General features: G+C 46.2%; 1 protein-coding gene across 3 annotated transcripts in view; it reads left to right on the forward strand.

The window, feature by feature from the left end:
• The first annotated feature begins 512 nt into the window (after positions 1-512).
• Positions 513-26,685, forward strand: part of LOC142587514 (uncharacterized) — a 457,134-nt gene continuing 430,961 nt past the window's right edge. For 2 of the 3 annotated variants that reach the window (XM_075698577.1, XM_075698580.1), the window contains exons 1-2: positions 513-711; positions 18,877-18,997. In XM_075698577.1, coding sequence (XP_075554692.1) covers positions 18,899-18,997 — 99 coding nt within the window. In that variant the 5' untranslated portion in view covers positions 513-711; positions 18,877-18,898. Of the gene's footprint in view, positions 712-4,023; positions 4,081-18,876; positions 18,998-26,685 lie in introns of those variants that run through there. The other variant, XM_075698579.1, reaches the window with a different exon arrangement.

Here is a 26,685-nt window from a genome sequence, read left to right on the forward strand (position 1 = left end):
GTCACGGATTTTTTGTTACGACGGGTTTTGCAAAACGCGATTAGCGTAGTCGAATGTGAAAATGTATGTACAAAAAAATCTCAGTGCACTTCCACTTTGTGAAGAAGGATGACCAACGAAGTTATGTTTGTGGGCCACTTGATGGCGAACTGCACCTCCGCCGCGGGTCGGCCTGGCATTTCACTATCTTCAGGATCGGCCCACGTATGGGGAGTGCTTAACGCCTGCTTCACCTCCGCCGCAGGTCGGCCCGGCATTGCTCTATCTCCGGCATCGTCCCACGTGTGGGGAGTTTTGGCTTACCACAACGACACGAAAATTTCCTTGGACGCTAGAGGTATACAGCTTCGCTGTAACAAAAACGGCTATATTGGCTACAATTTTTTTCTTGCTCTTTTTTGCGTTTGGCTACATTTGGGCTACAATTTCTCTAGCTTTGGGCTACGTCGCCTTGTCCGACCTGGCAACACTGCCATCGAGCATGCTGCAACGCGATTGAATCCCATGATTGAATCCGTTGTGGCGGCCCAACGTGACAAAAACGTCAGAGCGCGCGGTAGGTTTTGGTCACGATGTTTTGGTGATACCTGTCTAGAGCCGTCTGGGGAGCCGCGCGTTGCACCAGTCTTTGCCATATTCTAGGGACCATAGGTCCGCTCGTCTCCGTATCTGCTTTGTCAGCGGCGCCAGGTGCAACTGTCGACCCTACCGGTACGTAGCGAGTTTTCTTCAATTTTTTGTTGTGCAATTTTATAATCTTACTGGGTATTTTCTGCACGCATGTGCGAGTGTAATACGCACGTGCCCTTGCGATGAATGGCTCAAGGAGCTTCCACTGGCATTCCGATCTTACATTTTTGAAAGATGGATTCGCCTCGCTGCAGTGGTCCCAACGTGTGACACTGCGCACGTGTCTTGCGAACATCATGACATTAAAAGCGCGATAAGACAAAGTTGGAAGTGTGAAATAGCTTGCAAAAACAAAATGCGCGGGAACTTGTGTAATATATCTTTTTGTGCTGACCGATTTGTACGTTAATACTCACGACGCGACTGCCCCGCCACTAGGCTTCTGCAGATAACTTTGAAAGTACCCCGTTTCGTTAATCGAGGTGTGTAGTTCTAAATGAAGTCGACCTAATATTCAATTTACAGCGAAGGCTATAGTGGGCTACTACTAAGAAGAAAAAAAAACAGCAGTTGGAAACAAAGGCACACAGACCGCGCAGGCATGGAGGAAGGAAAAGCCAGGCGCTGGGTGCACGCACTCAGGTACGCTTGATGCGGGCTCCGGATGGCAGCGGCATATTCTAATTTGGGTCTTACGAGGGCTTTATACGCGAGCAGTTTAACATGGGGTAGGGCAAGGCGAAGGTGGCGCTTCAGAAAACCGAGTGTTTTGTTCGATGCTGAATGAATTTACTAATATGGGGGCGCCATGATAAATTGGAAGAGAGGGTGACTCCTAGATATTTATATGATTGTACTAGTTCAGTCGATGTGTTAGAAATCGAATAATCAAAGCGATAGGGATTGTGACGGCGAGAGAAAAACATGAGTTTACATTTGGTAGTATTGAGGGACCTTAGCCAATCATTGCACCAATTTAGTACGCTGTTAAGATCTGTCTGGAGGTTACGTTGGTCATGACAATTAGTAATGGTGCGGTAAATGACACAAACATTAGCGAACATTCGAATATTACAGGAAACATGCATGGGTAAGTCGTTAATACATATTAAGAATAAGAGTGGACCAAGGACATACCCTTGCGGAACGCCTGAGGTAACTGGGAGGGGTTTGGACAGATGGCCGTTAAGATAAACCAATTGAGAGCAATTGGTTAGGAATTCTTCAATTCATTTAAGAATATTGGGATGTAGGTTCAGCTTCGAAAGTAAAGTTTTAGCAACAGACGGCGGTGAGAAACATTGTCAAAAGCTTTTGCAAAATCAAGATAGAGTCAGTTTGCATGTTACAGTCAAGACTAGTGTGCATGTTGGGAAGGAATAGTGCTAGTTGTGTTTTGCAAGAGAGGTCCTTGCGAAACCCGTGCTATGAATGATGAAAAAAATTCGTTCGAATCCAAGAAGTTAATAATTTGCACGTAGATGATGTGTTCCATGATTTTACAAGGCACACTATTTAATGAAAAGGGGCAGTAATTCAAGGGTGAGTCTCTGTTACCTGATTTGTAGACTGGAACGACATTGCCCGTTTTCCAATCAAGTGGCATAATGTCTGAGGAGAGCGACTGTGAAAAAATTAGACATAAATATGCTGCAAAAATTGATTCCACATTTTTTCAGGAGCTTCGAACGAATCAGGTCCATACCAGCCGTCGATGAAAGCTTCATATTGTGAATTATGGATGAAATACCTTCGAAGAATGTGACAGGCGGCATGGAAGTTTCTAAGTTAAAGGATGTCGACTGTGAAGGCGCGTCAAGTTCAGTAGTGAAGACAGATGCGAATGCGTTAAATATTTCTGCACAATCATGGTCAGTAACTGCCTCGTGTGAATCGTTCGTCAGTGTAATATCGGGAGGATGCGTAGGATTTAAAACTTGCCAGCATTGCTTGGGATTCTTGATGATAAGTTTGGTAAGTCGGTGTGATGAAACGTGTGTTTGGCATTACGAACGGAAAGTAGAATTTTTCAGCTTCGAAGTATTTTTCTCATGCAGCAGGTGTGTCATTGCATTTGGCAGTACGAAATAATCGTTTCTTCTTGTTTTCTAGTTGTTTTAAGCACAGGGTAAACCACTGTTTGTTGTCATTAGTGTCAACGGTAATTTTTGGGATAAACTTATTAGTGAGATGATTTAATTTCTTCTTGAAAATTAACCAGTTTTCATGAATTGAGCGAGTGTGAAATGCGCATTTGTACTCGGCAAAGAAGGTGATGAGATCTTCAGCTATCGCAATATAGTTGCCCTTATAGTTGACCTTAGACATATTGTTTTATTGGACATTTGTTTTTGAGTCGAGGTAAATGAAAACAGAGTATTTATGACTTTATGATCAATGATTTCAGGGAGATAACTGATGGATGACAGATTCTTGGGGCTTTTTGGTTAATATCAGATCAAGGGTGTTTGTTGATCCTCGTGAGACACGGGTTGGTTGAGAAACTAATTGTGTGGGGTTAAAACTTAAACAGATATCGATGAAGTTTTCCGCTGCTGCGTGACACGTTAGTGTGGAACTAGTTATGTTTTGCCAATCAATGTGTGGATAGTTAAAATCGCCCAAAACAAGAATGCGGGCATTTGAGTAAGTGGAAACAAGTTTATGAATGGTATTATTGAAATGACGTGAGAAGTCTGGATTAGTTTGATGGCATCTATAGCAAACACCAAGCAGCACTGTTACAGGGGGAGCATGACAGATGAGCCATAACGATTCAATATCCGATGTGATGTCAGCAACAGAACATATGATATACCCCGATGAATTGCGACAAGAGCTCCACCCCCTTGTGAGCCTTTTCGATTGTTTCGATACACGTGGAAATTAGGTAAATCAGTTAAAATTTCAGCATCCGTTATGTCACTGTTTAGGCATGTTTCTGTTAGTATGAGGATGTTGCTTTTGTATGACGAAATGATGTTCAATATGAGTTTACCCTTTGGAAGGAGGCTATGGATGTTAGGGAATATTACGGAAAACCGGAGATTTCGTGGTGGAGCTGGTTGGCGTTTTGCTGATGCTTGATGACAGGGCAATTGCTACGCTATTTCCTTAACGGTATCGGATGATGTACAGTTAAACCTGGATATAACAAAGTTGACAAAAGCTCGCAATTTCCCGGCCACGGCGGCCGCATTTCGATGGGGGCGAAATGCGAAAACACCCGTGTGCTTAGATTTAGGTGCACGTTAAAGAACCCCAGGTGGTCAAAATTTCCGGAGTCCTCCACTACGGCGTGCCTCATAATCAGAAAGTGGTTTTGGCACGTAAAACCCCAAATATTATTATTATTAAAAGCTCGCAATTTTTCATGACATGCAGGTTTTGCGTGAAGGCTCATACGAATGATGCAGAAATGAAACCAAATGGCTCAAGATATCCGTGAAGGTGAACTCACTCTTCAAGCATTTATTTTACAGTGAAAAACTGCGTAATTTCCGCTTGCTTCTGCACGAGTGAAGGCACAACACGCCGCTCCAAAGAAGCTAAATCGTGTAAAGCTCTTTCATTGACGCATGAGCCGACGAAACTGCGCAAAATGTCCATTGCGTTCATCACCTCTTTTGCAGTAGGCATGTCACGCGGATCTGCCTCACAAGCACCACCATCACCGCCATCGGGATTTTGCACGCTTTCAGCTACTGCTGCATCAGTCATTTCTTCTGTAGCCACGGCAGCGTTGTCGGCAAACAAAAAGTCACTCAATTCAACATCGGGTACACCACCGTTAGTGCGTAGCTCGTTCCACGCTTCGGCCACATCGGACGGAGTAGAAAGGTCTTCTTCCTCCTCCTCCTCCTCCTCGTTGGCACCAGCCTGTGCGTTTTTGGCTATTCAGTCCCTTAAAAAGCAATTCGCGATAACTTCTGTCCTGGCCTCTTGCCAGGAGGCAGCAAGCATCTTGACTGCTTGATAAATGTCAGTCTTCATCTCCCATCCCAGACGGATGTCAAGAAGTATCTTTCAGGTTTAGTCGGCGTCGGTAACAGCATTTAAAACTGTTAATGACCCCTTTGTCCAGGGGTTGTATTAGGGACGTGCAGTTGGCCGGGAAGTAATGCAGTTCGATGTTCGATAGCTGCAGGCCTTCGATGTGGTGCGCCCAGCAATTGTCCAGCAGTAGGCAAACTTGACGGCCTTGCCGCTTGAAGTCCTGTTTAAATTCCTTTAACCACTCAGAAAATATTGGCTGAGTCACCCACGCTTTGGAATTCGCCACATACTTCATGGGCATACACTTCGTTCCCTTAAAACACCTGGGACGGGCACTTTTGCCGACAACTAGCGGGACTTGCTTGTCTGGGCCATAGAGGTTGGAGCACAACAGAATTGTTATGCGGAGCTTGCTCTGCTTTCCGCCGTGGCAGTCATCACCTTTTAACGCTAGCGTGCAGCCCAGAAGCATTCGATAAAATAGAGCTGTCTCGTCGGCATTGTAGATCTCAGCCGCCTCGAAGTGACTTAGAATTCCAGGCAGCTTGTCAGCCACCCACAAAGGAGCAGCATCGCTGTCTGCAGAGGCAGACTTGCCGCTGATTATTCTTCCAGTGACACCATGCCTGCTCTTGAATCCCTGCAGCGATCCGTTGCTTGCCTTGAAATCATCATGGCCCAAGATACACGTAAAATCCTTTGCCTTCTGTTGTAAACTCACGCCACTTATGAGCACATTTCTGGCTCGCGTGTCCAAAAACCGCGTGAACACTGCCTTGTCCACATCAGTGTGTGTGGACAGCTTCAGTCTTTTTTTTTTCTTCAAGCTTGTTCCCGACTCCACTGCGTTTCTGATGCTGTGTTCTGCACTCAAAATCGTTGATAGGGTGCTCGCTGGAATGCTGAAACGGGCGGCCATGTCCTTCTTCTCGCCCATGGAGACTGCATTTAAAATTGAGAGTTTGTCTTCAAAAGACAGAACTTTTCATTTTCTGCCAGTAGAACTCATCACGACCGACCGACGGCACAGTTACAAGTGGAGACGCTCGACTACACGCTGACAGGCAGGCCTAGCACCTCCAAAATAAGTCGGACGAATCAGCACCAAAGCACAGTTGACACAGGCACACGTGCAGAAGCAGGACAACATGGAAAATGGCGAATGCAATGCATTGTCATTTGTCATCGTCCCTCCTCCCTCTCCCTTCCCCCACCCTGGCAATGAAAGAACCAGCCATCAGCGTTGCTTTTAAAGTGAACTCTTACACAGAAGTGTGTCTAAGCCGTTGAAACGAATGAAAATCACAAAATAAGAATGCTTCTCCTCAAATCCATACAAAAAAAAAAATTCTGCAAAAGAAATCAACTGCAGCTATGAATGCCACCTGGTGTCACGCTAGACAAGCAAAGCCTGAAAAGACTGCTACATTAGGCACGAAGCGGCGTTAGCTGCCGCAATGATCATCATCATTGCTAACTTTGCTCGGTCGCGGCGATCCCAGGCGCTCGCGTAGCTGCTGGCTCCTTACAGTATTAATGTTCACTAATCTAGTGCATTTCTTCGGCTGAATTTTCCTTAAAACTGCAAAAAGTAATGACTTATCAGCTTTGCGAGTTTGTTACATCAAGGTTAACTGCCGCAACGTGTTCTTTACATCAAGGTCGAAAATACATGGGCTTCAATGGGGGCAGCGTTGGGGAATTAAAAAACTTTGTTAAATCCAGGAATTCGTTACATAGAGGTTTGTTACATCCAGATTTAACTGTATCACAGTACTAGAGTACATATACTGTGCAATATCTGCAAGTAGTACCACATGTTGCCCGATTTGGACTGGCTGTTTCAAAGAGTTGTGGTAACACTGCACCGAGTGCATATGGTGCCGACAATGTGTGTCATATGTAGCTCCTTTTAAAGTCTCCTAGATTTGGCTGCACTTTCTGCACGTAGTGCGCAAAAGTGTCGTGCTGGTACCGCAAGTGCAGTGCGACACTAGGGCTCTTTGTGGCGCAGTCAAATCGAGTGCAGAAGTGCAGTAATGTGCACCATGGTCGGGCTAGAGGGGCGACGCGTGCAGTCTTTTATGGCCTGCGCTTCGGGGCTAGTTTCTGCCTTTCACCGCCACTAGTTCATGACGCTGTCACCCAACATTGGCCATTTCAGCTGACTGAACCGGATGACCTCTCCCATTTGTGGAGACCGGGCAACAGGTGATATCTGTTCACGCTAATTTACATTCCCTTTATCATGGGCGTCCTCAATATGGACGATTCCCCCCCCCCCCTCTTTCTCCTGGAATTCTTGGCTTATAGGGCCGAACAGCAGTAAATTGTCTTTGAGAAGCTTCGCATCATGAAAATTGGAAGAAACACTTCAACACAAAGTATAAGATGCAAATGATGTGAATTACTCTTCAGTATACTTTTTATTAAATAATACCTGCTGCATTTCTAAGAAACATTGATTTCGGCAAAGTTTGGTACAAACTTCGATTAAAAATAATCACTCGGAAGAGGCATTGAAGACTGCGTAAACAAGTAGTTCGTAGTGAGCCATTTTCTTCCTCGTCAAAGATCACAAGTTCATACATGTCAAGATCATAGTCTGATGAACTTCTTGGACGGCTTGTGCACATATTTACCTTGCATGTCGGTTATTTTGTTTGCGTGGTTGGTGAGAAGTATTCGCATGAATTTTTTAGCAATTAAAGCCGCTAATCGCTTTGCATGGCTGTCGTCGACACACTTTGGGCAGCTTAGCACTGGCGCGCGTTCGAGCTGACGCTCAATGAGTAGACGAAGAATTTCAAGCGTATGCGTTCTTGACAAGTCTTTTGCCACGCACTCAAAAAAGTTCACTACATTGTTCAAAAGAGCAAGAAACTCTGGCCTTGGGTATTATAATCCGCTCCTGTCTTGGCCTTGCAACAGTGTGTACAGAGGATCATCTTTTTTGCACGTTTACCCGAGCACACGAGGGTTGGACCCTCCCGCGTGAAGCCGTGTGCGGCTTAGCCGTGTCCGGGGAAAGGGGGATCCCGGGGGTTGAGCCGATGCCGGGTGTTCAGACTTTTAAGGCCCGCCGGCGGAGGCAACATACCTCTTTGGCCTCTGCTTCACGTAGACGGCACCCCCGGACTTACCCACCCGGTGGAAATCGGCAGTCGCCTTTTCCTGTCCACCTCTTCAACCTTTTTCTTTCCTATCTTCTTTCTTTAACTGTCCTTTCATCTCTTTTCTTCCGTCACTTCCTAATTTTCCTAGGCGGCTAGGGTTAACCTTGTGTATGTGCCCTCCCTTAGGTATAATATATTAGGTTATAGTGGCAATGTACGGTTGGCGCCTGCAGCCTTACCCGTTAAGTGCTGCAGCGTCCCCTAGTTGGGCTCCGTGGTTGGTGGCCGCCATTGCCGCCGAAAAGAAAAGAAAGTACTATGGGAACACCCGCATTTCCCCGCATACTTGATCGTCACCCTCAAAAGAGGGGACGCACTGATGACCTAACCACATGCTTCAACAGAACAAGAGACATATCCGAAATACCACGTTGTGCACAGCGAGAACTCCGAAAAACAGGCAAGATTTATTTCCCCTTTCATAGTTGCAAAATCTTTAACCGAAGCCATAGGGTCAGGTTATGAAGTAACAAAAATGGCTAGCGGGGACCTTCTCCTTGAGATCCCTCAGAAACGTCGGTACGAGAAGCTTGGCAGTCTTGTGACATTTGGTAACATACCAATTTCTGTTACACAACACCGAACAATGAATAGCTCACGGGGAGTCGTGTCAGAGGCAGACCTCCTAGACTTGACAGAAACAACTCCTGGAAGGGTGGAAAGAACAAAATGTCACTGATGTAAAACATATTATACTTAGACGAGACAACAAGGAAATCCCCACTAAACGTCTTGTCCTAACATTTGCATCCAGCGTACTGCCAGAAACCATCGAAACAGGATACATCAGGTTAAATGTGCGACCATACCCCCAACCCTACACGGTGTTTCAAATGCCAGAGGTTCGGCCATGGCTCGCAGAGCTGCCGTGGTCAAATAACTTGTGCAAAGTGTGGAGTCCAGGGCCACCCCTCCCACAACTGCAGTGGCACACCTCACTGTGTGAACTGCAGTGGTGACCATTCAGCCTACTCACGCTCCTGTCCGAACTGGAAGAAAGAAAAAGATATAATCACCCTCAAAGTCAAAAACATTTCATTTAAGGAAGCCTGTAAGAGGTGCTCACCTTTCCACAGCACACCTTATGCTGATGCGGCGAGTCGGGGGGCAGCGTCGCAGCGGCCATTGCCAAGTGCCCTGCCCGTGTGCAGCGAGCAGGTACCTTTGGCTCCTGCCCCCAGGGTGGAAGTAGGTAAGCCTACTCCATTCAACCAGCAACCAGGCCAGGCTACCCTTGTGTTGCTGGCCCCACAAGTTATCTGCGGCAACCTGCGCTACACGCAGCGATCCCGCAGGACCGATAGCGGACCCGCAGGTAGGCGCAGCCAAGGCTGCGTCAACCTCCCTGGCCCCTTCCAGCGCTGGCAACAGCCGGCGCAGCCAAATCCCACAGGGAGCCCCATCGACCTCCGGGCTGGTGGGCGCAGGGGTCTTGCCTTCCGAGGTAGTTTGGTGCTGTTTTTCTGAGACGGTAATGGAAAATTTAGAGAGCCTGCGTTTTTCTGAGGAGTTCGGCGTTACTCCCTATATGTACGAGCCGATTGCGAAGAGCCGGCCTCTCGAAGAAGCAAACGATGCTGGTGCGAGCAGTGCTTTCGACGCGAACGAAAGCGAAGTCTTGGGATCTCCTCGTGTTGGAAATGCTCTTTGGTGAGTGTTTTTTGCAAAGCGATCTAGTGATCTCGCCGATCTAGTGAGCTCGTTTCTGGTCAAACTGTAATGTTGTGTTCCTGCATGCCTCCTCGTGGAACGTAAGCGGGGATGCGATCGTCGGCATTTGTGCGCTGTCCAAAGCTGTCGGCAGTCTACAGAGACGGTATAAACGCGTGAAAAGCTTCCCGGTTCATGCAGTACGTGTAGTGACCTTCATCGGTGCGCCATCCGCACACTACTCGTAACCGAAGTCGTAAAGGCGGCGAATTCCGTCGGATACGTGATACGGTCGGTTTCTCGCTGTGCGGGAGAGAAGGGGGGAGCGTAGCGTCCTGGCGTGCGCCGGCTTTCCAGCGCATGCAAACTCTACATTTGCACTGCGTTATCGTAGCTGCATGCAGGCTGTTTTACAACACACGTGCAAATAGAAAATTTGCTGCGCTTTGCGACAAAACCTGCGTCAAGGGGGGGAGATAAACATGCACCTTCCATTCAGCGTCGACTTGACTGGCAGAGCCGACTTGACTGGCAAACCCAACGCACGTTTTAATGATAAATTCTGGTGATAATCGTCGTCACGGAAGTGGTTGGAGCACAGCACTGTTGTTCTTGAGGGCTTGAAATTCTTTCGCTTCACAGCAGCCTCGCACTTCGTTAAAAGCTTCTTGTCTTGTGGGAAGTAATGGAAGACAACATCCGCTGGTGTTCGTGCAACCGTAGGCTGCACAGAAAGCCGGCATGATCAGCCCACCACTTCAGTTGATGCTGCGCACGTTGACTACCACTCTACATACACGCAGACGCACCAACAAAGAAATGCAGGGTCGATCGAAGCAGATTACGATGGCACGCAGGAAGAAACAAGCACGGTCAGGCACGGTCGCGGAGGCTGCGAAGGAACAGAACACTAGTGTTGACGTCACAACACCGCGGTTTCCGGTCTCCGCTCGCATCGTCAGCGTCAGCAGCAGCGCGCGGCATTAGACGGGGGGGCGGAGCTACAGCGCAATTTTAACCGACGATTACGTCGCTCCTAATTGAAAAAAAAACCCAAATTTTACCTACATGGTTTATAAGGTTCCCGCATCCGTATATGAGCATCTTATTGACTTCGACAGACTCTTCAGCTTTCCTTTAAGTGTGTTAGGTTGGCACTGTAGCCGTACGTGCTTTATGAAACTTTAGAATAGGAAAAAGAAGACACTACTGATACAAGACATATACAGTTGGACTTCTAGTGGCTTGACAATCAAACTTTATTGAGGGCTTCATTATGCATTGCTCGTTTATATGCTCATTGAAATGAGTGTTTTAGGACTTTGAGACCACAGACTTACTTGTGGTAGGAAAGGTTGCTGTTTCCTGACTGTAGTCTGCTGCTGCATAATGAGTAAGTGCAAAGCCACGCCATAACGCTTCGGAAGCGGTACGTCAATATAAAATATGATGAAGCATACTCGTAGGAGGCCACTAGCGTCCTAGCTAGCACTGTAGCAGATATGCTTAAAAGTACTTGAAGACGTTCAGCAATCGTGACAGTCGACGCAGCCTTTCGAAAGAGTGAGAGAGTTCGCAAGTGCCTGTCGTCTGCGAGAAAAGTCTCGCGTTTGCAGCGAGCAGGCGTCGTAGCAGACGACACTTGTAGCATTCCGCTCAAGGGCAGAACTTTCTCACAATACAACATTCTTATTTCCATAAATACTTGATGAGTATTTTTATATAAGTACATGCACGGTTGTTGTTGCTGTTGCAAAAATGAATAAATAATTGTTCTTTGGCATTAAATCGGGAACGGAATCGTACAAGTATGCATACCCTGGCGTGTCCTGGTGACAAACCATAGTAAACCATGCTTCAATCTCACAGTCATACAAAGTTTATGTTGAGTCTTGTACATTCTATAACATACTGCAGAAATAAAATTAGATTTTACGCAATAATATTTGAGTATAACTTTGTTAACTGCACCGCAAGCAAACGCCACTAGTCTAAAAATCGAAGTCAGTCCGAAGCCTGTACTTCCCATCATTCCCATGTAGGTTGAGGCAACGCTCATGAGAAGCCCCGTAGACACTAGCGCCACATTTCCCTCTAGGGTATTTATTAGAAACTCTATGGTATTTGCAGAAGTTTTTTCATTCTTCTGAATATCCGTGCTTCTTGACATCAAGAAAAGGAGAACATATTGCATTTTGTATAACATGTGGATGCCATGTCAGCCTATCTCATGGTGGCAAAGGCGACTTGAAACTGCATGTTTCCACGCCAAAGCATCAAAGATATGTTTGCACCGCTGAGCAGCAAGACAACATAGTGAACTTGGGAACAACTGCGACGACAGTGTCATACATGTGGAGTGCCTGTTTATGGGATTCTTTGTCGAACACCACCTACCCCTTAGTGTCTGTGATTACATTGGGCCTCTTCTACGGAAAATGTTTCCAAAATGCGACGAGACGAAGCGTTAGAGATGTGGACACAACTCCGAAGAATGCGGAGGTGGCCAACCTGAAATTTAATTCACAGGCATCGTTCTCGAGTCTTCGTTTCTTTATTCAGTTTCCCTCAGCTGCTGCTCCGAGATTCCAGTGAATCTGCTGAAGATGCTTTAGATGCTCTCGAAGCTGAGTTTGCCACACTACAGGCGTACAGCCTTCAAGAGGACATTCTGAATGAATAAAGGTGGGATGTGCAGTGGTTTATAGTTAAAAAAAATGAGAAACACCGACGGAAAGCATGTTTCACTGAGTTGCTCAAGTGATGCTCGTTTTACTCGCAATACCACAGAGCAAAGCAGAGTGTGAGAGGATTTTTAGCAAGGCACAAAAAACTAGGACTGAATTCTGCTCATCAATGTGCAACACCACCCTCCAACACCGGCTGTTAGCGAAGGGCCATCAGTCTGGACCATGTTTTGAGCAAAGCTACTCGGACAGATTTTTGAAGTGAGCAAAGTGGGCTACTGAAAGGTCCCTGCAAAAGTACTCATCGAACACTGCCTGAAAATTTGAACGCACCCCCCTCCTCCCCCCCCCCGTTTGGCGCGAATAAAGTCTCCTGATTTTTATCTCGCCAGGTTGGCAGGTATGGTGATATGAAACTTCAGAGTGAAGCTTTGAGCTCACTGAGAGGTATCGGCTTGCTCTCTGGCCATCGTTGTTTGTAGTTTGCGCACTGACGCTTTTAGTGTGTTCACAGAGGCAGTCCATACAAATTAAGTCTCAAAACCACTATACATACTTGGTAGAACATGGCAGCAGTGAATGTGTGCATTGATGTCCGGTGAATGTTCGCGGTACCTCCAAAACAGGTGCGGTGAACCTTGTCCGCCTGTTCGTAGCGGCTGGAGGCGAGGCGCCTACAGAGAAGAGCTAGGGTTGGGTTGATGCGCCCCCACTCGGCGAGCGCAGCAACCAGCCATCAAGAATTCACACTAGTGGTCCCTCGTCAGGTGCACAGGCTGTAAGAGCGTGCCCACCACAACCACCACAACTTTTGGTCTCATCAGACCTCGCTGCGTCCTTTGTCAACTTGCGTGATAGTGTGTTGATTTCGCTTCTCTCGTTGTATGGTGCGATGTACGTCTTTAGAAAAGTCAATGCACCTTTGGCGTCAAATGTTTATAACAACATCAAACCCACATAGATTCGGCATTGAAAATCTAAAGCACGACTTTGGAAATGTCAATGCACCTTTCACATCAAAAGTTTATGAGAACTTTATACCCATAAAGTTTCAGAATTGAAATCCAAGCACTCCCTAGATTCCGCAGCCTCTGCAAGATGCTGTGACGAGCCCACTCGCCATCAAAGGCCTTTGAAACTTCGTGCTCAGATGGAGCTTCTTGCTTTACGATATGTGATTCCCGGTGCATGGGCGTTCCGCGAAATCCAGCCCGATTTCGCAATGTTCGCGCTAAAATGTCTTTTTGAGCATGAAAAGGACATTCTAGACAAAATCAAGCACGATTTCCGGCGCCGGGGGTTGTTTTGGTCGACGGCGCACGACAGCAGGAAAAAATTTCGGGGGGGGGGGAGCTGAAGCCCCATAAGCCACCCCCCCTCCCGGCTAAGCCCCTGCCACCATTGTAGCTTGCTTGATCCGACATACCTCCACGAGGCCTGGATTTCGATGATAGACGAAAAGGATTTTCAGTTCTGCATCACTAATGTCCAGGTTGATACCGCAAACAACACTCTTGCGTGTATCTTCTCATGCTACGGTGTAGGCCGCCACTTCCAAGGGTCCATTCTTCGTATGTATCTTGCGTACCTTGGCGTAAGCTTTCGCGTTTTCTTCCCGTGGAGTTGACACTGCCAAAATGTTATAACAGCCGTTCGGCCAGTACATGACCTCCGTCGTGTTTCCGGCGCCAAGGCTGCTGCCATGGCCAGCCCTCTGGAGAGATGTACCAGGCTGAACTTTTTAACCCTTTGAGGGTCGATTTTTTTCGCCATATGCAACCGCCCAGGGTAAATTTTTTTATTGCAGATTCCGATTATTCTTAGGGGCTTATTTCGAAAAAACATTACCGTAATTTTTCTAGGGTGACCGTAAAGTGAGAAAAAAATATTTTGCGTTGGTATAAACGCACTCTTCATTCATGAATAAGAACAATAAAAAAGGAAATAAAATTGTCATAATTAAAAATTTGATGCATTTTTATGCACATAGTTCAACGCTATGTTCAACACATAGTTCAACGCAATATTTCACAAGCCTCAAACGTTTCTGCTCTTACACTAATACGTACGTCCATAGCGTAATCGAACTGCGTAGGTCTGCACACTCAAGAAATCTGTTTGGTTGTGTGCCCATCAAAAAAAGCAACACGTGTGACAAACTTCCGCTAATCTTCATCTTAACGCCAACCAGCTAGGGCAATCAGTTTTCGCGAGTCTTAAAAAAGGAAAAGTAACGAAAACGCTTGCACGGCGGCATCCTTCCTATGCGCAACCCTGTGAGCATTAAACGAGCATGAAACAAGCGGTTGCCCTTTGAGCGATTAGGAACGAGATAGCCATCAGTTTCGCTAGCACAAAACACCGAAACCACCTGCGAAACAAAATCCAAACGGCTGCCCGCCCGTGCGCACGCCAATGCACGAGCGGTAGTACATAGACGGTCGGGAGCAAACTAGTGCTAAAACAAACCATGCAACAAAAACCAAGAGAGGGAGGCACGCGAAAAAAAATTGTCTGTATCCCCACATAGTGACAGCACATGACAGAAAAGAAAAAGTTAGGAAATTGGCGCGGTTTTTAAACGTACAGACGGTGCCGTAAATGTACGGCATCAACCATTTTCGGACTTGTTCGCGGCAGCGTATATTTACGTCATTGTCCGTCAAACGGTTAACGGCGAGGCCGCCGCATGAGCGCGCAATTAGCTTGATGTGATCCCTTGGTAGCATCGGGATCCTAGAGGTGGCCGTGCGGCGACTATCTTTCCCGCCATGGATCCTCATTTTTTCCCGCCCACCGGCAAAAAATGAGGATCCATGTAATCCTTGCGATAAGATGCGTCGATCGACACCAGGTTCTCAAGGGCGGCACAAAAACTTTGATCGAAGCGGGAGCAGATGTTTGCACGACCACACTAGTCGGCTTCTTCTTCCCTCTGGGGCTTTTGCTCCTTGAATATACAACTCTGCCTAGGCACTATGGAGGAGGTTTCTTAGCATGCGTTGTATGCGTTTGTCTCACGGTGGAAGAATCGGCTTTTACCTACGTCTGTTTTTTGTGGTGGAAATACTTTCTCAGATTATCCCTTCCATTTGAACACTCGTCGTTGGTAGTGAGTTTTGGTCGCATCACGTACTCATCAGCTAGCCGAGCCACCTTATCTACCATGTCTATCGCATCTCTATCCTGCACCCAAAACCTCACTGACTGGAATGCTGCGGTAGAATTGTTCGAGACAAATACACTCTATAATTTTGTCTCTACTTTCGTAGACTTCGGCACCCTTAAGCCACTCAACAAGGCTTGTTTTCAGACCGTACACAAACTCTGAGTAGCCTTCGTCGCTTTTTTTGCTCGCTTCTCTGAAACGCTGCCTAAATGCTTCCGGGGAAACTCGATACCTCCTTAACAGCGCTGCCTTCACTTTCCCGTAGTTCCGCATCATTCACCGTTAATCTTGCGACTACATTCGCTGCCTCACAAGGCATCGAAGTTGCCAACCGCTGTGATCAGGTGCCCACAGCGAAACTACGTGTTTCACAAGTTCTCTTGAAATGAACCAAGAATAAGGCAATGTCCTCTCCAACCTAGTACGGTTTCATCCACTGGTCCATTCGACATGGCTTGACCTCGCTTGATCTGCTATGGTTGTCCCCTTCACTGCCCGCCGCTGGACACTATTTCTGAAGTTCAGCCTGTAGCTCTGCCATCTCTTTCTCGTGCTTTCCCCGTTCTCGCTCACGCTCACTCTCACGTTCTTGATGCTTGCGCTCCCATGTTTCTTGTATCACTTCCCAAGCAACCCTAATACTTTCATCGTCATTGCCACTATCTTGAATTGCCTTTTGGATAGCTGGCTTTTTCATCTTTTCGACCGCCTCAACTCCCAACTCTTCGCACAATAACAAGTCTGACCTCTTCAACCTTCTAAGATCCATGGCAGCTGCCCCGACTGATGGTTAGAACTGTTTTCCTTAAATAATTTGTGCAAACACAAAATATGCAAGAAATTCATCGATTCCTAAAACTATCAAAATAAACACGCAAAATGGGAAGTCTGGCGAATCAAAAGAAAAAACCATGCGCTCACTCACGAATGCAGCACCACGCTATCCGGTTCATCAGTACGCTGTTCCCGGTTCTTCAGGACTCCCTGGTTTGAAGGCTCTTTCTTCTTTGCTTTTCCCAGTTCCTCAGGACTCCTTTGGATGAAGGTTTCTCCTTATTGCTGCCACCAGTTATTGGATCTTGCCATGTAGTGTGGGAGTTGGCCAGCATTGAGGATTTTGAGAACTGAAGGTTTATTTACATTATTTAGAGTAATAACACTAAGTAATGAACAGTCGTAAAGTCATTGACGGCCGGCAGCAAATCGGACACTGCAGCCCGTGGCAAGAACGAATAAAATGAATGAATGTTTCTTCTCCCTGTCTCTCGCTTTTAACACCTTCGGTCTCTCAGGGTCACAACATTTCCCTGTAGGCGCCCATGCGTGTGCCGTCACATTCGGCCAATGGGGACACTCCAAGGGCTCCACTGTCCGATGGTTGACTTGCCACCAGTGTTGCCTTCTTGCCTGCAAGCGATCGGCTGGAGGAGGCTGGTTGTTCCCAAACCTTCCAGAGCTGCAAAACGGCTTTGCTCGGGACCAAGATCAACTACCTGGAACCGTGTCAGCCTCCCGTTGCACTTGGGGAAGAGTCAAGCGGGGGGAGACAATAGCTCAACGTACGGGGCATGAAGTGGGGGTTGCCAACCCATATGATGGGTCCAGCAACATGGTAGACGTGCCCCTGCACACCATAATTTGAATGCCACGGCGATTGGATGTGCTCGGAGAACTTGAGTGATGCCAGGAAAAGGGCCCGTATCCAACATTACGCAATGCCTCTATGACTGCCGGAATCTCTGCTGAAGCAAATGCTTTTTCATAATCTATGAAAGCCATATAGAGAGGCTTATTGTACTCTGCAGATTTCTGAATAACCTGATTAATGACATGGATGTGATTCTTTGTAGAGTATGCCTTCTTGAAGCCAGCCTGTCCTCTTGGTTGACCAAAGTGCAGTATTGCCCCTATTCTTTTGGAGATTATTTTAGTAAATATTTTAAATTATACTGGGAATAAGCTAATGCGCCTTTAATTTTTTAGTTCTTTAACTTCTCCCTTCTTGTGGATTAGTATAATGTTTGCATTCTTCGAGTTTCCTGGGACCCTTGCAGTCGATGGACACTTCGTATAGAGAACTGCCAGTTTTCCTAGCACTATGTCTCTTCCATTTTTGATTAAATTGACTGTTCTTCCATCCTCTCCTGCCACTTTTCCCCGTTTCATGCCCTGCAAGGCCCTTCAGACCTCATCTCTAGCTATAGGAGGAGTTTCTGTATATTGTTCATTATTGTTTCGCATAGAGTACTCCTGAGGCCTCTGGGTACAATACCGTTCAGTATAGAATTCTTCTGCTGCTTTTATTATACCTTCCAGATTGCTGATGATATTACTCTGCTTATCTTTCAGTGCATACATCTTGGTTTGTCCTATGCCAAGTTTCCTTCTCACTGATTTCAGGCTGCATCAATTGTTTACAGCTTCTTCAGTCTTTCTCACGTTATAATTTCGAATAGTACTTATTGTCGCTTTGTTAATCAGTTTTGACAGTTCCGTGAATTCTATCTTATCTCTTGACTTGGACACTTTCATTCTTTGTCGTTTCTTTATTAGATCCTTTTTTACTTGGGAAAGCTTGCCTACTGGTTGCCTTGGTGCCTTGCCTCCCACTTCAATTGCTGCCTCTGAAGCCAGCCTCGTTGCGGCTTCTTTCATTACCTCTATATCATCATCATAATTTCTCGGTTCTAAGGCTGCATATTTGTTTGCAAGTACCAGCCTAAATTTGTCTGCTTTTAGCCTTACTGCCTCTAAGTTGACCTGTTCTTTCTTGACTTATTTTGCTCTTTCTCTGTTCAAATTGAGGTGAATCCTAGCCCTCACTAACCTATGATCACTGCACTTTACCCTACCTATCACTTCTGCCTCCTGCACTGTGCTGGGATCGGCAGAAAGTATGAAATCAATTTCATTTCTTGTTTTACTATTAGGGCTTTTCCAGATCCACTTTCTGTTGCTACATTGCCTCAAAAAGGTGTTCATTATTCTCAGCTTATTCCTTTCTGCTCCTCTAGCATTTCTAGAATCGACGCTGTAGTTGTGAATTTTCTGTTCACCCACCTGCTTTTCCTCCACTTTTGCATTTAAGTCACCCATTACTACTGTATATTGAGTTTGCACTTTTCTTATTGCTAATTCAACATCTTCACGAAACTGATCTACTTCCTCATCGATGTGACTGCATATCGGAACATAGGCATGTACTACCTTTAATCTATACCTCTTATTAAGTTCGATTACAACTGCTGCTACCCTCTCGTTAATGTTGTAGAATTCGTCAATGTTGCCCATGATGTCCTTATAGATTAGGAATCCTACCCCGTATTGCTTATCAGGGAGACTTCTATAGCAGAGGACATGGCCGTTATTTAGCAATGTGTAAGCCTCATCAGTGCTTCTAATCTAACTAAGGCCGATAATATCCCAAACAATGTCTGATAGTTCCTCAAAAAGTCCTGCTAAGCTAGCCTCACTCGAGGGGGTTCAGGTGTTAAATGTTGCAAGGGTTAGTGTGCATTGGCAGCCTGTCCGGACCCAGAGTTTCTTAGCGCCCTCTGCTGCGTTACAGGCCTGACTGCCACCTTGATCAGATGCTCCACACCTGCTGGGGACTGAGGGCTGCACCACGGAGGCCATACTGCACCAGGGAGGCCAATTCCTGTTCTGGTGAGAGATTGTCCTTGTTCAAGGTAAGTGAGCCTTCCTACTTTGGTTGTGCCTGGATTAGTATAGTGCCACTCACTCTCAGCATCTTTTGCCGGTGTCAGGCATCACTCCAAGCCTGCAGATGTAGTGAAATGGAGAATGTGAAAAAAAAAGACAAAAACGGGGGAGGCGGATGTGAACTTCCAACTGCTGCAACCGAGCATTTGACATAGCTCAGTAAGATAATCCTGCAGGCGGCTAGGCTACCTTGTCGCCGAAAAGTACGGCCCAGAGGGCCCTACATGCCTCAGAGATCCGCTGATTTGTCTGCCCCTTGCGGGTTTTGCTGATCGTCATAGGTTGCATGATATAGTGTCACTTATCCGTGGTCCTAACCTCTTCTTTCCCGAATCTCACGCATGCACGCGGTCTTGAACGCGCCTAGGTACATGATATAATTTCGCTGAATTTGAGCAGCACTTAACACTTGTGTGTAAAAATAAAAAAGGGAATAGTTTTCAGCGCTTACTGAGAGGCCCCAAGTCGCGTATCATCTGCTCGTCGCGCCGGCTTGTCCCTTGGCGTACGAAAACTAGCACTCCCAGGTAGCTAATCAGAATGGTGCGTTGGGCCATCGTATCAATTTCGCTCTGAGCCTCACGCAAAGCAGGTGACCTTGACAGCTCCCAATAGTATCTTCAGCTTTTCTACAGCTTTAGACAGCAGTTATACTAGAGCTAATGAGAAGGAAGAAAGTGGGGGGGGGGGGGGTAACTGACCCCATAGTTTTTCTGGGAATGCTGCAAGCCTAACGCCAGGGAGTTGGGAATTGTATGCCTTATTTAACCTACAGTGGTGCCTTCAATCAGTCAGACATAATTTGACATTTCGCGTTTGTGAGGAGTTGACAGCGCTGCTACCGCCGCGGTCGCAGTACAGTTCCTGGGTATACAAACGCAAATAAGCAAGAATAACTGCAGACGTAGACGAAAGGAATGGACGCATATACGATCGTCCTGACGTGCTGAAAATCTGTTAATTTTACAGCTAGGTGGTTCTTGCTACTTGCTTTCCCTTGTTCTTTGCGTGAATACTGTAAACATAAACCTTCACATAATTTTTCTCTGTTCCTTTTGTGCTGAAATTGCGCATCCTCAAAGATAGCCCGTTTTGGCAGCGCACCTCTTAAGTTGCTGCGGATAAGTTCTGGAACATTTGTAGTGTTATGGAGTGTGTAGTGCCAACATCTATTTGCGTATAGGTTCCCCGAATACGTTTTCAAGATCTGTATAAGCTAGCTTCTATGTATTGTGCATTTAAAGCATTTTATTCTACTGCATGGATGAAATTGGCATAGCCAATGGCTCAAAAGGCTCCAGGGGAATAATCTGGATGGGGCTTTCCTCGCTGACTGTTTCGCAGCTGCTTGAAAAGCTGCTGAGGACGTTCGCTTCCTCTCTGCACTAGCAATGTGACAGTCCTTTTCAGTGGCCCTTGGACTACCTTTAGAGGTCTGTTCTAATTGGAACTCTCTCAATATGCTTGAGCTGGCCTCATGGGTGACAAGGTTGAAGCGCATCACTGCCTCTGCAACTACTGCCTCAACTGCAAACAATGAATAATTTTTGTCTTTAGAAGCAAGCTCTCTGCTGTTGTTTCGACGGTCACTATCATCTCTATCAACGGCAGTGGTACAACTCTTCTCTTCGCAGTACATTTTCGTTTTTTGCCAAACTGGTACACAGTGCAGAATTTCCGATAGTCGTTAGGCATAGCGCTCGCCGGTGTTCGATGACAGTCTATGACAAGATAACAACAACCTTGCTTGTGCCAGGCACCTGAAACGCCATCGAAACTGCTAACAGCCAATGGCAAGCCACCGTTTTGTCACATGCCTGCTGCAGACCAATCAGACAGCAAGATTTCATATTTCTTTCTTGTTCGACAGCCCTGCGCAGCGTAGATTTGAATGCTCGCGTTTGGCGGGAAAGAAAGCCCGAAGGACGCACTTTCGAAGGAGACCTATTGGCCGGGCTCCAGTGAATGGTTGCGAAGTTACGAACGGCGCCAAATTGGCTACTTTGGGGCTTTTCTCGCTCATTAAACTCGTGCGGTCGCATAAAAAAGCTTACTTTTTAGCAAAACTATGCGTTTTAAGCGCTAATTTTTTGCGAGCAGGTGCAGAATGATGTGCTGAATGTGATCATAACAAAATTGAAAAATCGACTTTTTCATTATTTCTTTTTCATCTTCAAGACCCGTCCTCAGGGAAAAAAGCATCGACGGCGATGAACTCTCGCTAAAGAAGAAAGGAGCTCATTCTGGACCTCAAGCAAAAAAAATGAAAGTATTTCATGCCAAGGATTCTGGGGAACCCTGCACTGACCTTAACCCATATATGCCTGAACTTGGGGAAATTAAGAAAAGTGATTTATTTTCCCGTAATAATTGCTTCTGGTACCTCAGAAAGTAGAATCAACCTTTTATTGAAAAAAAAAATTTTTCGAACTGCGTTTTTGTAGCCGTCCTACATATAGGACACTAGGCACATATACTACTCCTTTGAGTGGTACAATTTGAAACATTTCACATGGACTCCGATGTCGCATTTTTCACAACGTGTTGTGGTCTTCTCATGGCAATGAGCACACCTTGTTTGCTTCTCTTGAGGAATCACTGTGTGGTCAATGCGGTCAAATCGGCTTTGGGCTTCCAGTAAAGATTGCTGGCTTTTTCCACGCAATGGCTTGGTGCCATAACTCTTCATATACGACATCGCTATTGTCCTTCGAAATGTGAGGAGCTCTGTTTTGGTCATTCCAATTCTGTACAACTGGAATGCATTATTCACACATGCATCAATCAGATATGTCATGAGTGAAGAATACCACTTCTTTCCTCGAATGGCTGTGCGGTACTTTGAAATATTTTGGTCTAGTCTGTCAACTCCTCCCATGTTGCCATTATAGCTCGAAATCAAGAACGGCTGCTCCACCGTGACTTTGGACTTGTTTTCTCTCGAATATCTTTTCACCATTTGTGTTGGCTCGACCCCGTGAGCATTTGAGACGACGGTCACTGTGCTGTTGTCCTTCCAGCGACATACAATAATTTCAGATTCAGCGTCGACTTTGTAATCGTAGAAGCCTCGATTCTTGCTTTTCATTTCTTTCTGTGTCAGGATGGGACAGTTTTCTATTCGGTTATCCCGCACGGTGCCTGTGCACTTGACACCCATTGACGAAAGCATTCTAACAAGTTTGAGACTTGAAAAGAAGTTGTCAAAGAACACATGAAAACAGTAATCAAGCCTTTCTTTTAACCTGGACACCATTTCTGTAACAACAGATCCTCCTAGACCAAGCTTGTTTTTATCATCCACATTGACGCCATACCTCCCTTGGTAGGGCTCAACAGAAAGCAAATAGCCCAATGGGGTGCAAATGCACCACAATTTATAGCCAAATGGGATTGGTTTCCCTTTCATAAACTGCTTGCATCCATGCTTTCCGAAGTACTCGCACATGCTTTCATCAATGCTGAAGCAGTCTAGTAATGGAGCATACAACAGAAACCGTTCATTCAAGAGCCTAAACAGTGGTCGCAGTTTTGTGAATTTGTCTTCTTGTACTAGGTTGTTGTTGTCAGCCACATGTAGGTTGGTGAAAATGGCTTCAAATCGGTCCCGCCTCATAGAGTTCGCAACGAGTTCATTATGAGAATCACGTGAGTTTTCCCACAACATGCGACGCCTTGGAACCGGCACATAGCCACTGAGAAGCAGAATGCCGAGAAAACATCTCATCTCACCTGCGTTCACGTTCAACAACCGATTCTTCTGTTGTGCATAGGTGTTGGTGTTTGCAACAAGCAGGTTGATGACTTCATCATCGAAAAATTTTTCAAATGCCTCTACTGGAGTTAGCGGTGTTCCTTCAGCGGAGTCTGAATCACACGAGTGGCGAGTTGGGAAACTCGCGTTCAAATCGCGTTTATCCCACTTGACACGTCGTTTCTGTTGCTTAGCTGGTGGCTCCTGGTCGTTCTCGTCCTCACTTGACTCTGAACAAGTGTCCAGAACTTCAGCACGAAGAGTGCTCCCCGGCAGATGGTCTATGCTGGTGCATTCTTCATCACCGCTTTCTTCATCTGTCACTGCCGCCGCGTGATTTTCGGGCGGAAGAATGGCCACCGTAGACGGTACATCTTCCCCAGCGTCAATCTGGTTTAGAATGTCGTTGAGCGTTTGCGGATCTCTTCTGCGGTAAAATGAACTGCAGGGAATCTTCTGACTGCAATTGGAAAAAAAAAAAGTTTCTGCCATACGTCCATATGTATTTTACTATGCTACTTCAACGCTACGCGCGCGACGCATCGCGCGTTCCAGAGTGACACAACAGCGACCCCCGATCTGCCTAGCGTCCTACATATAGGACACCGCTGTTTGACAGATCGTAAACAAAAAAATGTTGCCTATACCACATCGACATTGTTTTCACAGCATATTCAATTACTCAGGAATAACTGACAAAAATCTCGAAAACATCAAAAATCTTTTCAATTTATATTACTTACATTTTCTTTCTCGGCATGGCGTTCGTCGAAGCTCACGCGGAACGCCGATTTTGAAACTGCAAGCACCTGGCGAGCTGTGCTCCCACGCTAACCAAGACTTGCACGCGAGAAGGCCATAGCCTCAGAAACACCCCCTAGGGGGCGCTAGCTTTTTGACAAAAAAAAATTTTCGAGTTATTTGAAAAATTTCAGTGTCCTACATATAGGACACTAGGCATATATGGGTTAAGGTGGAGAGGGTCAACCCAGATGATCGTACATGCCTAAAAGCTCACTTCAAATATCTGCGATAGATGGGTTATAGATAGAGGGTCACTAAGGCCAATAATATCCCTCACTATGGCTGATACTTCGTGAAAGAGTCCTGTTAAGGGAAACCCTGCATTAACAAACTTTTTTTTATTTTGTAGTCTCTCTTGATGATACTCGTGGAGTCTATTGATTTCCATGTGCTAATAGAAGATATACATTTAGTTTTCCTACATAATATATTATTTGCTAAACTGTATGTGGTGTGATGTATGTCAGCATATAAAATTTCTCTTCAGTAATCGGAGTATGCAGTGGTACAATGCTCTAGACTGATTGGAACTGAAGTTACCGCATGTCAAACTTCAACAATGTTTGTACTCATAGTAATGCCCTGGTAAAATACCACATGATCGCACATAATGCCTGATAGTCCCTCAAAGTCTCCTGTTGTGCTAGCCCTATTCGACAGAGCTCGGGTGTTAAAGGTTGCAAAGGTCAGTTTCCATTGGCGACCTGTCTGGACCCAGTGAATCTTAGCACCCTCTGCTGTGTTACAGGTCTGACCACCGCCTTGGTCAGGTGCTCCGCAGCTGCTGGGGACTGAGGGCCATTGGTGATTTGTAGATATCATCAGGGAGGTTGTGGCCGAATGCTGCACCAAGGAGGCTAATTCCTGTTTTGGTGAGGGAATGTCTTTGTTCAAGCTTTGTGGGCCTTCCTAATTTGGTTGTACCTCGATTAGTATAGCCCCACGTTCTCGGCATCTTTCGCCGGTGTCAGGCGTCACTCCAAGCCTGCAGATGTAGTGCTTTTAGAGAATGTTAAATTTAAAAAAAAAAGGAAAGAGAACGGGGGAGGGAGGGGGTATTTGATCTTCCGATTACCGCAACCAAGCATTGGACAGGATCTTTTGATCTGTGGAGAGCAAATCCTGCTGCTCGCACTCACTTTATCTTCTTTTCCACCATGAAACTATTCCCCCTGAAGTAGGGCTTCGCAAGTCGTTTTTTCACTTTTGTCATCGTTCGATGTTACAGTAGACTCTCGTTAATTCAAACTCGAAGGGACCCCAGGATTTTGTTTGAATTATCAGGAAGTTTGAATTATCGGAAGTTCTCGCATATATGACTCTGAGCAAGATTACAGCGCGCATTACAATTAATTATCCACTTAAATCATATTTTAAACATTTCACTCTTTAATTACACAGTAAAAACAGAGCAGAGGTGAAGGATCCAGAACAAGTTTAATGGAAATCTATGGCTGACTAGACCGTTTGAAGAAATCGTGAATTGTTGATTGTTTTTTCTTTACATGTGCATTAAGAACAAAGTTCTCTATTCCATTAAGAGCAGCCAGTTGTTCTTGAGAATTTTCTTCTACAGTCAGAAATTTGCGGACCTCGGCAAGGTAGTGGAAGGCCTGTGCTGCTGTCACAGAGGATTGCTCTTCTGATTCCTCTTCACTTTCGCTGCTGTAGTGTGCTGGCAGCACCTCAGCCACCAAGTCGTCCAGGGTGTCTTCCCTGCACACGCAGAGGTTATCATCGGCAGCCGCAAATTCACTGAGGTCAGCAGCTATGTTGTGTGCTTGGAGTGCAGAAAGCACTAGCCTTGCTTCATCGCTCTCCATTTGGAGGCAGTCTTCACCTTCATTTCGAGCGCAGTCAGGCAAGGTATCACTGGTGTGGCCTGGTATGCGGAAGGCATGCTGGAAGCAGTTCCGTATCGTTGCCGATGTTACTGCACTCAATGCGTCAGCTAGCATTCCCACAGACGACAGCAGTGTTACGCTGTACGACATGGAATTATCCATGCATATTAGCATCCTCTTAAGGAGTAGCTTTCTGTAGTTTATCTTCAGACATTTGATTACCCCCTGATCCAGAGGCTGGAGGACAGCTGTTGTGTTTGGAGGGAGGAATTCAAGACTAATTGCCTCCAGCCCCTCCATGTCACCGTGAGCGGGACAATTATCCACTAGCATCAGCACTTTTCTTTTATCGCGCTTAAACCGCACGTCAAGTTTCCGCAGCCAATCCTCAAACAAAGATTGCGTCATCCATGCACGTGTATTTGCTGCATAAGAAACGGGAAGAGTTCGGACGCCTTTAAAGCATCTCGGACGCTTTGATTTGCCAACAACGAAAAGTTCGGGCTTGTGACTACCATCCATATTGGCACAAACCATGACTGTGAGCCACTCCTTGCTCAGCTTTCCGCCGGTGCAACGTTCCCCCTTGCGACACAATGTTTGCTGAGGAAGGCACTTGAACAGTCCCATTTCGTCAGCATTATAAATGTCAGCCGGGGAGTATTCAAGCAGTAGGCTCTGAAGACGCGTCTGCTGCCAGTCGGTAGTAACCGCCTCATCGACCGCTGCCGCTTCTCCACTTACTGTTTTGAAAGTGAGGCCATGTCGCTCCTTGAATCGCGACACCCATCCATCACTACACTTGAAGTCTTCAATTCCAAAGCGCAAAGACAGTTGTTCGGCCTTCTCTCGCAGGATTGGTCCACTTACTGGTAGACTGCAGCTCCGAGCGCGCTTCAGCCAAAGAAAAACTGCCTTCTCAAGCTCCGGATGCGCCGCCTCCCTAAGCCTTTTTCTGTCGGGAGCGAAATGGCCTGCGTTGTTTCGCAGCTTGTCTTTCGCTTTCACAATCGTTGTCAGCGTACTTTTCGTGATTCCATACTTCAATGCCACAGAAGTCTTCTTCGCTCCAGCCTCAACTTCTTCTATGGCTGCCAATTTTTCTTTCACAGAAAGGGTTCGGTACTTCCCCCGCGGAGACATGATGCTACCAACGCGGGCGACCGACCAGGGAAAGAAAAGTGCGAGCGGTCACGTGATTCGGAATCGGCCGATGCTACTCGCGTCACTTTCGCACCTCTTTTTTTTTACA

The sequence above is a fragment of the Dermacentor variabilis genome, chromosome 7, assembly GCF_050947875.1.
Source record: "Dermacentor variabilis isolate Ectoservices chromosome 7, ASM5094787v1, whole genome shotgun sequence".
Taxonomy (NCBI): domain Eukaryota; kingdom Metazoa; phylum Arthropoda; class Arachnida; order Ixodida; family Ixodidae; genus Dermacentor; species Dermacentor variabilis.